General features: G+C 37.9%; 1 protein-coding gene across 7 annotated transcripts in view; it reads left to right on the top strand.

The window, feature by feature from the left end:
* The window catches only part of gulp1a (GULP PTB domain containing engulfment adaptor 1a), a 45,134-nt gene extending 28,430 nt beyond the window's left edge, over positions 1 to 16,704 (top strand). The window contains exons 4-13 of one of the 7 annotated variants that reach the window (XM_038273033.1): positions 3,820 to 3,891; positions 6,772 to 6,870; positions 6,984 to 7,121; positions 7,216 to 7,332; positions 10,205 to 10,291; positions 11,894 to 12,124; positions 12,259 to 12,397; positions 12,488 to 12,582; positions 12,985 to 12,995; positions 15,972 to 16,704. In XM_038273033.1, the coding sequence (XP_038128961.1) occupies positions 3,820 to 3,891; positions 6,772 to 6,870; positions 6,984 to 7,121; positions 7,216 to 7,332; positions 10,205 to 10,291; positions 11,894 to 12,124; positions 12,259 to 12,397; positions 12,488 to 12,582; positions 12,985 to 12,995; positions 15,972 to 15,993 (1,011 nt within the window). In that variant the 3' untranslated portion in view covers positions 15,994 to 16,704. Of the gene's footprint in view, positions 1 to 3,819; positions 3,892 to 6,771; positions 6,871 to 6,983; positions 7,128 to 7,215; positions 7,333 to 10,204; positions 10,292 to 11,893; positions 12,125 to 12,258; positions 12,398 to 12,487; positions 12,583 to 12,984; positions 12,996 to 15,971 lie in introns of all 7 variants that reach the window. The other 6 variants (XM_038273032.1, XM_038273031.1, XM_038273030.1 and 3 more) reach the window with 6 other exon arrangements.
* The last annotated feature ends 493 nt before the right edge of the window (positions 16,705 to 17,197 follow it).

Here is a 17,197-nt window from a genome sequence, read left to right as displayed (position 1 = left end):
TGCGATGAATTGGTTTTTTATCTTACTGGTCAGATAACAACCACTTTGAGTCATTTGTTCATTTTAAATCCAATCAAATAAAATTAATAATAATAATAATAATAATGAATTTTATTTATAATGCACTTTACATTTGACTTCAAATCTCAAAGTGCTACATTAAAAAAGGGAATACATGGAGTTCATCAAGGCTCTGTTTTTGTGTCACATTTGGTTTGATATCTGTGTTCTCCTTCCAGCTCAGACTACACAGTACCACAAAATTACAACGATGTTAATGACAGTCTGCTATATAATATTGTCACAGTTTTGCTACAGTTCAGGACTGTCATTTTAGTAGCTTGTAAAATAATACCAAAGATTTTGTGTCAAACTTTATGCAGAAAAGATTAAAGTGTTTGTTTTGGTCCAAGAAGTTTTCCTAAAGCCAGGCATACACTGTACCATTTTTTTTGCCCTTTTCGGGCTTGTTCTCAAATCTTCCGAGAATTTTTCGATCGGGCCGACTTTCAACCTGATCGTGTGTCATCTAGTGTATAGGGGATAACAAGGGGCGATCAGCCTCTCATGACCACCTCTGATCAGCAATCGTAAGTCGGGAGAAAACAAAACATGTTTGAAATTCAGTCCGCCGCCGTAAGGTGGTTGTGGGCAAATCGCTCAGTGGGCAAACAAGGATTCTTCTTCTTCCTCTCAGACAAAAACACAGAAGCATGGCGGGGGTCCCAGTGAAATGTCCCAGTCGTCGCCTTTTCTTTTTAGGGCTTTCAGCACAAAATTGCACAAATTGCCAAGGCAGCGCATTTCACTCTAGTGAGCTTCATATTCCTCTTCTACTCGATAGAAGTCTGAGTAGCGCCATCTCACTGCGGAACTGAGTCCGACGTGGTTTTTAGAGGTACAGTGTGAGCAATTAGATCGCATCAGAGCATCGGGCCGCACAGTGTGCTAACATGCATATTGAGCTGTGAATTTTTAAAACCTGCAGTTTCGTCATATAGCGTGAGCTGTAGCTGCGTGCAACAATAGAAAGGTATCGCAGTGTATGCCCGGCTTAAGGTGGAGAGATTATTACTCATTTATAGCCAGTGAAGCTACGTAAACACCACAGAGCCGGCTGATGTTTAACATTAACACACCTCAGAGAACCATGTTAGGTCCTGGTAAATCTTTTCACTCCTTCCAGGACAAGAACTAAACATCCGGAAGCAGCATCTTGCTTTCAGATCTCCTCAGCTCTTTAACCAACTTTTGCTAATATCATATTGTCTGTTCCTCCTCTTTTGAACCAGAATGAATACCTGCAGTTTTTCCATACAGGTCACTGTTTTCGGGGGAGAGTTTTTTTCCCCTGGATCACTGGTTGGCACTCAAAAGTACATTTACAAACTTTGACTCTTGTCTGAAACATTACATTTACCGGTAAATGAAATTGGTAACTCTTAGGAATCTGTTTGTTTAAATAATGACAGGGATAGAACATATACACCATCCTTTTTAAAGTGACACCGTTTGTAGAGCTCAGAAGTGGTTATTTGTTTTCTTATAGGATCAGTTATGAATCAGAAAATGTCATTAGCCTGGAAGCCAAAGAAGAGAAATGTTGAAGAGTTGTTTTCTTGGCAGCCATTTGTCATTAAAGTTACAGTTAGTGCTTTTAGTTTCAAATTAGACTCATTAAAGTCCCTGCCCTCTGACTGAGTCTAAAGGAGAACGCTGCACTGGTACTGAGGTTGAAGTTCATGTTGTCATCTGAATGAACTCCTCAGGCCTGCCATGAGATTGAAATATGTTTAGCAGTGAAAAGGGAGGGGCGGCTCATTTTTCAGATGCATGAATCAGTTGATGGATGAGCCTCGGAGCTTGATTTGCCTCCTGAAACGTCCCCAGTCGCAGCCCCACAATGCTCCGGTCAAGAACATGCTCTGCTCTTTTCTATTCTGGGCCACAGCACTCGCCGACATGACCGCGACTCTGCAGAGAGTTCATTTGTCACGCCGAGGCAGAGTGCTGACACTTCTGAATAAAGGCTCGATCTGTTGGGGGGTTTTTTTGCCGGTTAGCAGGAACGTTTTGGTGCTGCTACTGTTTCTCTCTCCTTTTGTGTTAAGAAACAAAATAAAAAAAAGAGTTGCGGTTTATATTTAATTAGCTGTAAAATTTATATTTTATTTGTCAAATGCTGTAATGTTAACTTATGAAGAGAGTGCAGGAGCAATAAACACTCTCAGTGTCAGTGAAAGTAGGGATGGAACAGCACATTTCTATAGAGGCGACAAGAGAATGGATGGCACATTATTCCAGGCTCCTGAGTTAGGATTTATGTTGAACGGCAAAGATGAACCATGGCTGTGGAATCTGCTTGCTTTGCTCAGATCGGAGAACCTTTTATTTTGTTTTCTCCAACCTTTAAGGGCTTGACAGAACTATTTATGAAGTCTAATATTTGAGCAGCTGGGGGTGTTTGTGAGGCTGATTGCTGCACTGTGCTCAAGTAAAATGGTGCCATCTGTTGGAGGAAAGCACAATGCAGGACTCCTGTGTTTTACCATTTCATAATGAACTCAGATTTCCTAATTTATATGGTATTTTTTTGAACTAACACTAATGATGTTTTGTCTTCTCTATTTTCTTCCCTAAACACAAAAAAACATCTGTGCACAGAGAAAAAAAAATCTCCTTTTCTGTTACTAAGGAATAAAATCTTAAATCCTCATCACAGTGCTTGGGTTGTGCATGTTTTTTTAAGTGGAGAGGGCGGGTCTTTTCAAAAATTCGTCAAAAAGAGTCTTTATTTTGTTTCTTAAGATATATTTGATGCAAATTCTTTCATAAACTTCCATTACCTGGATTTAAACTCAGATGTTATGCTTGCAATAGCATGTTTACAATTGTATTTTGTGCTGTTGTATTGATAACTTCACCTATAATATAGACTAATAAAAAAAAGATGATGAGACTACTCGTTTTTTGCTCCTTGTATTCTCAGATATAATCTTAGAACAAGAAATGTAAGAAAAAAATGTTGGTTTGACACATATATTCCATTGCTGAATTTTATTGTAGTTTCAGTTGATTGGAACCAAAAATAACCTCTAGATAAACATTTTCATCTACTTCAATGACCCAGAAACTTTCTTTGAATTTTATAATTTTTAACTAACAGTTTTTTCACAACACCATCCCCTTGTCATGTGGTACATTAAGCAGTTTTACGCCAGATCTAATGACACCCGGGCTTCTAAGCAGTGTCTGTCCCCAAAATAATTTTCTGAAAAGTCTTGGAGATCAAGATCTCTTTGCTGACAATGAGACAGGCCTTTTAATCCTTCTGGGTCAGCACTGGTTCAGGCATTAGAACTCTCTCTTGGAGGCCATTTTTGCCTAGTCTCTCTTTCTTACTGCTGAATCACAAACTCTCACCCTAACTGTGGCACTGCAGCCCACAGAGCTTTAGACAGTGTTCTAGGTTATTCTGTGACTTTCCTTTATGAGCTTTGGTGTAATTTTATTAGTCCTGGGAGCTGGTAAGAAGGTTCACCTTTGATCTGTGTTTTCTCCATTTATGGATCAATTTCTCACTGTAGTTCTCTGGAGTCCAAGAGGCTCAGAAATGACTTTGCAACCCAACATCTTTGTCTGATATTGAAACTAGTTTAAAAGATCTGGAAAGTGTGTCTGACAAAACAGTAAAAAGCAGGAGAAACCTGTATGGGAAAAGTTATATAACCACAGTCATCTTTATCATCTTTTATTCCAGAACTTGAAGTATTGCACTCATGTTACATAAGCAATGTTTTTCTCTTTTTTCTCCTGCAGTTCCTTGGAAACACAGAGGTTGAAGCCCCTAAAGGCACAGAGGTTGTGAAGGATGCAGTGAGGAAACTGAAGGTAAAATCAGTCTTCAGTCGGATCTGTAGCCTCCAGGAGAGCTCAGGTTGTCGCCAGTGAGCAGATTGGAGGGGACAGAGGGGCTGATGGGACGGAGTGACAAACCCCCCCTCCAGTTCATCATCAGCAAGGTGCCCTTGGAGTTTTCCCAGCTCCAAGTGTTGATGGCTGGAAGTGCAAGATAAGCAGTTTGTCCACTCAGCCTCTCCCCCCAGTACATGGAAAACTCTGCTAGATGGATTCATCATCAGACGGATAATCACTTCCTTCACCGAGATGCTTAAATATCTCTGTGTAAAACATATATGTAAATAAACTCCCAATCATCAACAGTGAAGAAACTTTCTGTGCTTCAGATAAGGCAAATCCAAACAAATTATTCCGGGGGCTGATTTTCTAGATCTGGTTTAGGTTGAAGGACAAATTTGGTGATTATATAATTGTATTTGGGGTCATATAAACTTTTCTCAACACATCATTACTGAAGAGTTTGTCAATTCCAGGGTCAGAGGGAGTAATGTTTCAGTGCCTGTATATTTTTCATATGTATTACACACAAAAATTTCTATAAATAGATCCTTCAGTTAGAAAACATTTTTAATCAAGAATAAAATATGAAAACACTTTTTTATAAGATGGATGGACATACTTTTAAATGAATTTCTGCTTGGTAATCAAGACAAACTTCTAGTTAGTAACCAAAATATGTGTTTTTCAGACGTATAGGTCATAAAATATTAGATAACTGCTTTTATTAACTCGCATTTAGCACCACTGGAAACCTTTCCCTCAGACAGCCATACTGTGGGTTTGTTTAGACCTAATCTGATTGTTGGATTATTTACTTACCATTTTATTGGAAAAGTATTAAACCAATCAGAGTGTCTTATCAGTTGAGGTATGTCCTGCTGTTGGTGAGTTGGTGAGCCTGTGTGGATCATGATGGAGTTTTACTGGCAAACCAGATGCTAAGAAAGTCATGAAAAACCAGTTAAACCAGTGTACATGTTTTCCAGGATTTAAGCACATGGTCCTACTGAACTCACCCAGTGAATGACATTTACCTTGGCCTTTTCCCAGAATAAATATCAATCCAGACTCGTACCATTTAAACAGACCTTTAGGCCTGGGAAGATCTCCTTCCCAGCCTTTTACCCACGCCTCTGTGCCGACTGCCTGCTGGCCTCAAACCAGACTCCTGCTGCCAAGAGCTGAATCTGATAGGCCCCTTGTGGGGGTGGCATGTTTTCCCAAAGCTAGCACTCCATTGTTGCTACACATCTCATGTTGGAGATCACTCTCTGCCCGAAGCTCCCTGGTTACCCTTCCAGAAGCAGCAGCCATCGAGACGAGCTCAAATATGCCTCCTTTAATCACCTCCAGAAGAATAGATTTGGTCTGAGGCAGAGTTACCCGCAAAATCTCCTCTAACAGTTAAATCCCTGCATGCTTTTAATGAAAACACAGATGAATAAATAGACTTTCTGTAGGTTAAACTTGTCTTTGACACAGAGATGAATTGATTCAGCCTAAAAACTCTGAATTTATAAATCAGTTTGCAGCCAGACTGCAGACTCCTTTAAAGTCAGGCTGGGATTTGACACATTTGAGCTTCTGAAGCCAAATTAATGAGCAGTATAGAAAAACTTACCAGGTCTGATGATTTGTGTAAATCTAACATCCAGAGAACAACTATAGAGCAAATTTTAAACATGTATTATAAAGGAAAATTAGAAGAAAAAAAATACCCAGAAATGAAAAATAAATAAAAAGATTTATGAGTAATTCTGCTATTTTCTCTTTATCTTTTTATATTTTATTCATAAGTTTATATATTTTTATGTTATGTTTTTTTTTTTTTTTCCTCTTCTTCTTATGTTTTACAAATTCTATTAATTTGAAATTGCAATTTCCAGATAATTTTCTTTACCTATTCGTCAGACTTTGGAGTGACGGGTGAAGATGCATTTCTATTGGTCTGCATGAAATTAAGAAACATTTTTATTGATCAAGAGCAAGGGTTTGAATTAGGCTTAAAGCGAAAAGCATGTAAATCCATGGAAAAGCTGAAAATAATGCAATTCAGAAAACTTGTTCTGAAAAGATAATTTAAATTTTCCTACAAAAAATAAATGAATTAATAAATAAAGTTTTAAAAGAATAGGATTTGTAAAAAACAAAAAAAAGAATTAAAATAAGTGTTTATGAAAAAATTAAATCTAAGAAAGTTCCTCTCAAAATCTATGTTCAAACTTCAAAGTTTAATTTCTGGATTTAATTTCTTTTTTTTTTTCATTTACCAGATGTGGTCAAACACGGAACAAATTTTACTCCATGCACAACCAACGTCAAAGGATTCAATAAAAGTATAAAGCTATGTGTTAAAAAAATAATTAAATCTGCCCTTACAGCTTTAAGAGGATTTTAGAGTGACGGTATGAGGGGCTACTGATGGAATGGAAACATAATGATCGGCGCAAGCGCCTCTTTTAAAGATGCCCTGGAGCATTCAGGTGTTTGTCCACACAATGCCACAATGGAAAGACATCAGTAAAGACCTCAGAAGCAGCTGTTGCTACCTATTGATCTGGGAGGGTTATAAGGAATCAGTCTACAGAGAGGAAGATTGTTCCAGAGTGATAAAATGTCTCAGACAGCTGACAGTCTTACCAGAGGTGAACATCCTGATAAGTTCATCCCATGATGCTCAGGGAAATAATTTCTCCCAGTCCCCAAAGGCCTCATTTAGTAGGTTAAATGTTAGATGATCAAACCTGAACATTTCAGAAACCGAGTCTTGCAGCTTTTAAAAATATGAATTACGAACAGTAGAGTTTTACTCCAGTGAGCTTTTTCATGTTCTTTTCATTTCTCTGACAGTTTCAGAGGCACATCAAGAAGTCAGAGGGCCAGAAGATCCCAAAAGTGGAGCTTCAGATCTCCATCTATGGAGTCAAAATTCTTGATCCTAAAACAAAAGTAAGTCCAGCTTATATTTTTGTTTGTTTGTTTCCCTCTCACCAGCATGCAGGGAAAGACATAAACCCTCTAAATATAGGCTGCAAATAACCTACACTTTGTTTGTGTTGCAGGATGTGCAGCATAACTGTCAGTTACACAGGATATCCTTCTGTGCAGACGACAAGACGGATAAAAGGATATTCACTTTTATCTGCAAAGACTCCGAGTCCAACAAGCACCTCTGCTACGTGTTCGACAGTGAAAAATGTGTACGTGTATGTTCCTTTATACGAACGCTCAACGTACCCGAGAGACAGTTCAGGTCCGTTCGCGAATCATCTGTTTGAACCCTGTTGCTTACAGGCGGAGGAGATCACTCTAACCATCGGGCAGGCCTTCGACTTGGCCTACAAGAAGTTTCTGGAGTCTGGAGGGAAAGACGTGGAGACGAGGAAGCAGATCGGGGGGCTGCAGAAAAGAGTACGGCTCAAGTGGCAATAAAAGCTGCCCCTCCGTGTCCAAACATTGACGTTTTTATCAATTAATGCGGAGTTTGTGTCTTATCGATTTTTTTTAAATCCCCCCACGTACACGATTAATCAAGAGTAATGAATATTAATGAGAGACTCTGCAGTTTGTGATTAGATTTCTGCTGGGAACACAGACCTGGACCTCTGGTTTGTTTAAACTGAGTTATTAGGACAGTGAAGTGGATTTCACTAAATGAGTGTTTAAAATATGGATTAACTTACCTCAAGTAATGGAAATGGTAACCCCCATCCCATTGGCGCATATCTGCTTTATAAGGGGCCTATATCCTGCAAAATCAACTTCTAAATTTTAACTATTTTATATTTATATTCCTTTATCACACTCTGCCACAGAGTGGCATTTTGCTTGAATCACTGATCTCTCAACTGAATCTGAACCTCATGGGTTCAGTCAGAGCAATAGCCACTTCCTGTCCTGTGAAAACAAGCAGATGGGGAATATCTATGCATGAAGTCTTCCCCCAGGAAGCAGCAAGCTTGACCGCGCTCCACCTGCACTGTAAACAAACACCCACGCTCTCCGATCAGGGAGGGGGCGCTGGGAGGCAGAGGCCGATGATTCCAGCTCAAAATTACAAAAGAAGTGGCTCTTATAGGTGCTTTAAAGGAAAAGCCGGGCAGCAAGAAATAATCAACGGGTCATTACTTATACAAAAACTAATACGTTTGCTGTAATTTAATGAATTTAGCTTTCATTAATAAAAAAATAAAATAAAATTTTTTTAGCGTCCATTTTTGCTCAAATATAGTAACTCCTCACTCTTGCACTGCAAAAACGATCTAAAAATGTGTAAAAATGTCTTAAAATAAGTGGATTTACCCTTAATGTGAGTATGTAAAAAAGATTTGCCAATGGAATTAGTATTTCTACTCTTAAAATAAGATAAATAGAAAATATGCACTTGAAATAAGACAATGTAATTGTTTTTTCTTATTTTAAATGTAAATTGTCTTGTCGCATTGGCAAAGTGTCTCACTTACATCCTTAAGTCAAGAAAAAATGCACTTATTTTAAGAAAAAAAAAGACTTATTGAGATAAAACATTTTTGCAGTGTGCCATCTTCCAGCAGTGACGTCACGGTGCGGTAAGCCTAGCGTCATTCTCCCCGCTTTACAAGCAAAATCAATGGGAACTACTAGACACATCTGCAATCACCAGTTATTTAGGATTGAAATTCACAAGAGCTATAGTGAAACTGACAATGCCCACGTGCATGGTTGCTGGATGTTGGAATACATCGGGTAAAAGTGAAAAGAATTTTGTTATATCACCTTTCTGATTCATGATCCTCCACGGACGGGTTCGTTGTGACTTTTTTGACTTTTAACAGCACTTTATTTACACAATTCAAACATGTATACAATTGACATAAAACAAGTGTCAATTAAAATCACTATTATAGTAAAACAAGTGTCAGTTAAAAATCATTAAATGATGAGCTTGTTAAAATGCAGTTCTCCATCATCTGACACAGTACATAAAATGTTTTTAAAACCCCACAACTGAATAAAATCCTCAATGTTCTGTGTGGCTCTATGGAAGTGAAACTCCAGCCTGATCCTGGCTTTAAGGTTGCACTTCCACAGAGCCACGGCGTCAAGGTGAGGTCTCTCCTGCAGTCTGTGGGATTGCCAACTTGAAGAGGGAGGATTTGCAATCAGACTTCTAGCGAGATAAAGAACACGTAATTAATCCGTTACTCTCTGCTTTGCATAGTGCACTGGTTGTCGCCATCATGGATAATAGAGTGTTGTGATAAACACCATATTGAGCACTGGGACATGCTCAAAAGCCGATACTGCATTGTGACGTCACAAACTGGTAGGTGGCAGTAGTGCTCTTGGACAAACATGGATGTCTCTGGTAAAGCACATTCAAATGAATATTTTTTGGAAAAGTATGCAATAATTTAATACTTAAAGTACTCTCAGACCTTCGGACCTTTCCTTTAAAGCCCAACCTCTTTCTGGTTGGAAGAAAACCACCATATTTAATAATAAATAAGAGCTAAAAGGATAATTCCATCATATATTTACCTAAAGGTGACTTTGAAATGCCTTAAAAAACATGTTATAGGAGCTTTAACAATTCTGCAAAGCCTCATGGCATCACTGTTACTTGGTGAAACTTCAGTTTGTGTTTGCTTTTCCTTAACAAAACAGGTAAAAATTAGGTAATGAAAAATTTAGTTAAATTATCCATTCAATAAAGAGCTCAGTGTGACTAAAATTAAGCCCAAAGGTACCTATAGATGTTCTCTACAGAGCCTTAAGGAGGTGGGACAAATCCAGGTAATGCACGTAATGGAGCGTGTGAACCAGGAGCTCCTTGTGGTTTATTATCGCTCAGGCCTCAGTGTGGAATTGCTGGAAGAGACAATAGATTTGCACCTTTGCACTCTACATCCATTGGTTATTAGAGAAATTAAATACATTGACCACATTGCCCTCATGTTCCCTTAACTACAAACCTAGGAGACCTCTTCATAAACACAAAGAGGTTAAACCCAGCAGGCTCTTGGCTCCCTGTGGATTGGACCTCAAAGCTGGGTGAATTTCAGAGAAAACTACCAAACCTTCTTGTAAAAGAGAGACTCGTTGAGTAAATGTAGCCCTAAAAAGTCCATGTTTGATGGATGAATTCTGCTTTTTAAGAATTATTTCAAGTACTGAAAGTGGTTTGAAATAAAAGTCTAATGAACATTTAATAAACACAGATTCTCTAAAACAAACAAAAAGTAGGAAAAAATTGGTCAGCAGTTCATGTTGATAATTTTCTTTATTTATTTGTATTTTATAGATTCAGGAACTGGAAACAGAAAATTCTGAGCTGAAGAAACAACTTCAAGAGCTAGAGGAGCAGCTGATGATAGCTCATGTCCCACCAGTAAGAGCTACATGTACTGACCCAAACCAGTTCAGCACCGATGCAAACGGCTGCTGGTTAATGTTGAAGTATGGAGCAGATGCCGCTCAAACACTTTATACTTTTAAAGTCCTGAATATCACTGGCTAAGTTTAGATCTTTAGTACGGCAATAAAGATGTTTCCAGAGGACTTAAAAAAAAGACTAATTGAGAAATCCTGCCTCATTTCTATTGCCATCCATTCAATAGAGAAACATTCTTGTGTAAAAACAATCTGTGTCATGCTCTAAGGCACAGTCTGGTACAGTCAGAGTTTGTAAGAGTTTACAGTAGAAATTCCAAAAAAGTTCAAAAACAATCCACTGGACTTTGTTTCCCAGTTTGAAGACGTTTCATACATCCAGAACACCTTTCCTTTTAACAAAAAAAACAACTATATATATATATATATATATATATATATATATATATATATATATACATACACACATATATATATATATATATATATATATATATATATATATATACATACATACATACATACATACATACATATATATATATATGTGTATGTATGTATGTATGTATGTATGTACGTATGTACGTATGTATGTACGTACGTACGTATGTACGTACGTACGTATGTAAATATATATATATATATACATATGTGTCCAGGAAGCTTTTTCAATTTAAATTGGGAGAAATAGCGTTGAGTTCAACTTGCATGTTTTCTAAGCCAAAACAGGGCCTTGTTTTTAGTCCACTGAATAAAGCCTCGAACTCAACGCTATTTCTGCCATTTTGAATTGAAAAAGCTTCTTAGATGGGAAGTAAAACATCTTCAAACTTGGAAACAAAGTCCAGTGGATTGTTTTTTAACTGTTTTGGAATGATGACCTGGATGACTGAGAATCTTCACCAGCATATTTACATTAGAAACTTTGACTAGCTTCCTTTTTTTCCCTCTGGATCATCTGCATAGAGATCTTTGACAATTTTAATCAAAATATCTCACATCTGCATTACTTAAAAGACATTTTGTCTATTTTTTTCCTATAATGAGAATTTGCGATAGGAAACTGGCTTTTACATTATGTCTTATTTAAGCTCTAAACTGTCTCTATGGACCTATAGGGAACTGGCTCAGTGCTTCAAACATGATGGGGCTAAAACCACATGTTTCTGGTGTTCATTTTTTGATGCTGTGAGAGTTTTATCAATGAGCTAAAATTATTTAACTTTTCTTAAATAGTTTCATCCATCATGTTTGCAGCAACCTGATGTTTTAAAGTCAAACATCCAGATACTGATCTAAAGTCGAATTGGAAATGTTAACCAAACTTCCCATAGTAGAGACACAGCTGGTTAGGCTGATATCACCTTAGTTATTCTAAGCATGGCCTCAGAGCCAGCCGTCCGGTCTGCGGACAGCCAGCGGGTTTCTGAGGCTGTGGCTGCAAACCAATTACACACCTGATTGGTCCGATGAGGAACACGATATACTCTAAATATAATTGGGGCAGCCGTAGCATCATGCTGTAAATGTAATGAGCTGCAACTCTCTGACTTCCACTCCCTTTCTCTGTGGTGGCTCTCTGTCTATCGTCTCTCGTCAGCCGCTGCACGTGGACGCAGCAAACGAAGCGCACATGCTGCAGAGGCCCTCCTCTCTCTTCTGGTTTCACAGCTTCACGTCGCTGTCCTGTCTGGAGATCTCCTCCGTCACGCTCACTCCTATGAGCTCTCCGGATTCCAACGTTTCCACTGGGCTACTAACTCCTCCGCCTGCTAAACCCACTGTCTCTCCTCCTAAAGCGACCGAGGGATTCAGCATCCCACGGCCTCGTGTAAACACCCTCAGCTTTCTTCTTCTACCGTTTCTGGTTTTCCTACTGCTCCGTCCCACCTCTGTACTAAAATAACTCTTTTCGATGAGCGTTCAGATGGGATGGCTAACAGTTTGTGTATTTTTTTTGTCCAGGCTGAGAGCATCTCCATGAAACTACAGTCCACAGACGTTTTTGACATGGTTCCTTTTTCTCCCGTTACACCGCTGGTACCGACCAAGGCCAGCAATGGCTGCCCTCCTCCTCCTCCAACCACCCTGCCTCCAGACATGAGTGAGCGAACAGCTTTGTTCATATTTTTGCCCGCCATAAGTGAGGGTTTGCAGCTCTAAGAAGCGGTCTGTCCATGTTTGGTGTCTGCAGGCAAAGATTTGTTCGGAGCTGAGCCGTTTGATCCGTTCACCTGTGGGGCGGCCGACTTCCCTCCAGATATCCAGTCAAAGTTGGATGAGATGCAGGTGAGCTTCTGCTGACAGACTGCTTTGTTTGCACAAACAGTTGAAACAGCACATTCACAGGTACAATAACCAAAAATATTTCTATTTGCTAAATGTCAGAACAATAGAAATATATTTTCCAGCTTTCTCTACATTCAGGATTGAATAATATTTACTGGAAATCCCTCTAAAAACTGTCTGATGTTGGTTAGATAGTTTGCTAGGATTTTGGCCCATTCCTCCAGGTAGAACTGGGTCAGGTTTGTTGGCTGCAATGCTCACACAAACACACTCATACAGCACATCCTTCTGCTGTTATTGTTGCCAGCAGGGGGCGACATTACTCTTGAATTTGTTTCCATTCTTTCTTCCTTTCCTTGATTACTAACAGCGGAATTTGTCTCCTGTCCTTTTCCCTCTCAGCGTCAGAGATGGTTTGTACCCTTTGCTTTGCTGTCTGTGTAGTGACAGTTTCCTGTCTAGCATGCTGTGACTGCCGCGGCTGCATGTTCTCACTGATGCTTCCAGGTTCTTATGGTAGCTGTTTGGTTAATGTGAGCAAATATGATTTTACTTTCTTTGTCTGGCTAATCAATAGATTACATTGAACACTGATATGTTGAGTTTTTAACTGTTCATATGGGGGAGCGTCCCCTGAATTAATGTTCTTTTTCCAGATATTTTTTTTTATATGTATTCATAGTGATGATAAATTCTGTTACATGGTTAAATAAACAGTTAAACCAAAAATAATTACACTTTAATGCTTGTATGTCTTTGATTTTATGGAGGCCGGTGTATAAACATGCAATATCTCATTTATTGCAGATTATGTGATTTGGTTTAAAGGAATATATGTCTTGCATGCAATAGAAAATTTAGCATGTTTTACTGTTTAGTTGGTAATGATTGCACTTAGATTTTTGTTCTAAGCATAGAGGTTTTACAATAAGTAAGGTAAAAAGGCCAGACAAGGCGTCTTTTATCAGAAATCAAAGGACAAGACGGATGTGAACCAGGACGGTTGTTTCCATGAAGTCCATTCATTGATAATCAACACTTAAAAAGACGATGTCCCGTTAAACCTTGGTCACTTAGAAAATAAATAAATAGCAAATAAATAATTTTTTTTTGCTGTTAAAATCTTGGCAGCCTGCAGCTGTTGTCGTGTTTAGTCTTTTCGTTTGCTGTTACAATCTAGCATTTAAGCCAACCCAGTAATTAAGAACAATTAGGCACGGATTTTAACACCCACCCCGCAGCCAATCAGTATCATGTATTCACCTAGAACAGAGGTAACCAATTAAAAATCAGCGGGGTCCGAATAAAGAAAATCATCAACCAGTAGATTTACAGAGACATTTTTAATTATAATCCATTACTTTAAACAGAATTTAACACTGAAATAAAATGGGGTTTTCTATGCATCCATGTTATACATTGAATTTCTAAATAAAAATTTTTTTAAAAATTTGAAAAATGTTTCTATTTTAAAATCTAAATTGTTTTAGAGAACAACAATTGTTCAGTTTGGTTTATTGACAATTTCCTGATTCACATATTTTATAAAAAACTTGAACTGACCATTATTTATTTTTTATTTTTTATGGCTTAATGAGAGCAGTGGGCTTTAGGCTGCCCTGCAAGGCTTTAAACCTGGGTGTGAATGGAGACTAAGCCATTCTCAAGCACATATCAAGCTCATTTTGAGCCTGGATCCATATTTATTTTTGATTCTGTTCATGGTGGAGAATCCGTCTTCACAGCAGCAGGTTGAGCCAAACATCCTCTAAATGTGCAGGGTCATCTTTGAGCACCATTTCACTTTTTTTCACCAGTTCACCACGCTTCTTCCAGCAGTCCACACTTTCTCTGCTTTTTTTTTCTCATTGCCTGGCTTGCCACAGGTTTGCCTGCCTTTTTTAAAAAATGTCTCGCTGCAGTGACTGACCGCATTAACAGGAGAAGCGGCGCAAGTAAAGTTAGACACTGTCATCGGACAACACGCGGTAATTTATAAATGTTTTAAATCAGGTTGGGCCCGGATATCTGCTCAAATCTACTTTGTATTGTCCGTGGTCCGCTAATCTATGACCTCTGACCTGGACCATGTTATAAATTATCAACAACCCTGTTATTGCCACAGTAAATGAAAAAAAATAACACCCAGCTTTAATTTGTATCTATCATAAGCTATTAGTAAAATTGATAAAGAGATGAAAAGTGCTAATTTGATTGCCTTTCCCTTAGGTCATTCTGTTCCTCCTTAAACAAAGGACAAGCAGTATAGGCTCACATTATAACTATACTTATAACTATCAGGTTTAAGAATGCATGATATAATCGGCCCCCTATCGCTATCGGCCTGCATCGGCCTTAAAATTGAATATCGGACATCGGCCACCCCACCGATATTTAACCCGATATTTGATCAGCTTCTGAGTTTCTAAAGTCTAAAAAAATAAAATACTACTGTACTTCTTCTTCTTCCTCAAAAACTTCTTTTTTACAGACTTAAAAACTTCTAAAGACGAGGGAAAAAATATTGATACATTAAAATATCACAATATCTTCATATGCTGATATATTACCATTTAAAAACACCATATCAATCTCTTTTACTAATGAAATATTGCTATATGTCATCGTTATGCTACGAAATCCCCCGAAAATTCACGAAATTTTGCCATATTTTTATATGTTGATATATTGACGCGGTATCGATCTATTTTACTAACAAAATCTCACAAGAATTTGCAAAATATCACGAGAGTTTGTAACAGAACGATGAAATTTCACGAGATTTTGAAAGTAAAATAGATCGATACCGCGTTTTTAAAAATCAATTTGATATCAGCATATAAAAATATATTTGAGTATATTATTTTTCAAAGTGTCAGAAATGGATAACAAAACTGCTATTTTCAATGACTACTTATTTCTGTCCAGCTTTAACATCAGTATCGATATCGGTTATCGGCTACATGAGTTTTAAAATATCGGCATATCGGATATCGGCCAAAATCCCAATATCGTGCATCCCTAATCAGGTTACTTTTACGGTTAGCATTAGTTCTGAGAGGATGACATCAATTACTTCCAGAACTGCATAATCCAAAGAGGACTGCATAAGGCATAAAAAGAGATTTTAACTTTTAGCCCGTGTGCTGTTTTTGCCTTTATTTCTTCATTAGAAACTGGTCTGATTTCCACTCTATGTTGGATACTAACTGCATCCAGTCAACTGTAAAGCATGACTTTGCATGTTTCAAACAGTTTCTGTCGCTGCTGACCTTTGTTGGTTGTTGTTCTGTACTTTCCTCACGTTGAGATTCCAGATAAAACAGGTTGGTCAGGGCTCATCAGCCAGCACTGAGCAGCGTTTATCATCCTGCTTGTTTTCCCCACAGGAGGGGTTCAAAATGGGACTAACCTTAGAGGGAACCGTCTTCTCTCTGGACCCGCTTGACAGCCGCTGCTGATGCCGAGTAGACGTCCCTTCGAGGCAGATCTGTAACTCGTTTGTATGAAAAAGTGCCAAAATCCACTCCATGGTCGAGATGTCACACCCGTCATCTTGGGGTTTATATGCATTTGCATTTAGATTGGTTTTTCGATATTTCAACGTAAACTTGGATCCATTATAGTAAAGAGCTATTTTTGTATGAACAAAGAAGAGAAACACTTATAGAACGAGATGTTTTGAGTACCTTTGCTTGCTCACGCAAGATGTAAATATTCAGATATGTCCAATGGTACACTCTGTGGCAGAGTTTTCATATCTGTGTGAATTCTGTGATGGTGACACATTCCTGTTTATATGGCGAATACAAGCTGACAAGCAAAATAAATGTACCATTAACTCCAATGTTCAGCTTCACTGTAACATCGGCTAATTGGTTTACGTCGCCTCATTCCTTTTGATATCGATTACTACTCCAGACTTATTTTTTTAACCCACTGACTCGTCAACATGTTTTGTTTTTATCAGAATTTTACACTTTTGTGGGGGGTTTTTTCTCCCAAACTCTGTAATTATCATATTTTCCTTCTCCTGTGTTGTTCCTGTCCATGCTGAATTATTCCAGTTATTTACTTTTGGTTACTTTGTCGTTATTAAAGAAATATCTGATGAAAAAAAAATACTTTCACCTGTGACTGTTATTTTATCCTTAGTTTAGATATTTTCCCTTCTAAATATTAAAGTCAAATTTAAAAGTTGATTTATTTTAAATAGTTAATGGATCAAACTGATTAAAGAGGCGATGCAGGATCACAGATCCTAACAAATCACTTTGAAAACATCGAAAATTAAAAGTATTCCATCCAAGCAATAATCTAAACTATGATATAATCTGAATGTTAAATTAATTCTGTAATTTAATTTAAAAAGTGAAAACTCATAAGATACACTCATATTTAATAAAGATTACAAAACCACAGATACATTGAAATATAATATCAGATGGGGAAGATTTAAGGCATAATAATCTTTTGTTATGGTTTGTATATAAGTCAAACAAAGTCTTTGTTCAACAGCTGGCTGTGTACAACGCGATATATAAATTAATATTAGTAGAAAGTGTAGTGGAAGGATGAAGTGTGGTAGAAAATGATGGAAAAGTTGGAGATGGAG

This window comes from Cyprinodon tularosa, unplaced genomic scaffold (genome assembly GCF_016077235.1).
Source record: "Cyprinodon tularosa strain WSP-4 unplaced genomic scaffold, ASM1607723v1 ctg851, whole genome shotgun sequence".
Taxonomy (NCBI): Eukaryota; Metazoa; Chordata; class Actinopteri; order Cyprinodontiformes; family Cyprinodontidae; genus Cyprinodon; species Cyprinodon tularosa.
This window is presented reverse-complemented; position numbering and strand designations above follow the sequence as displayed.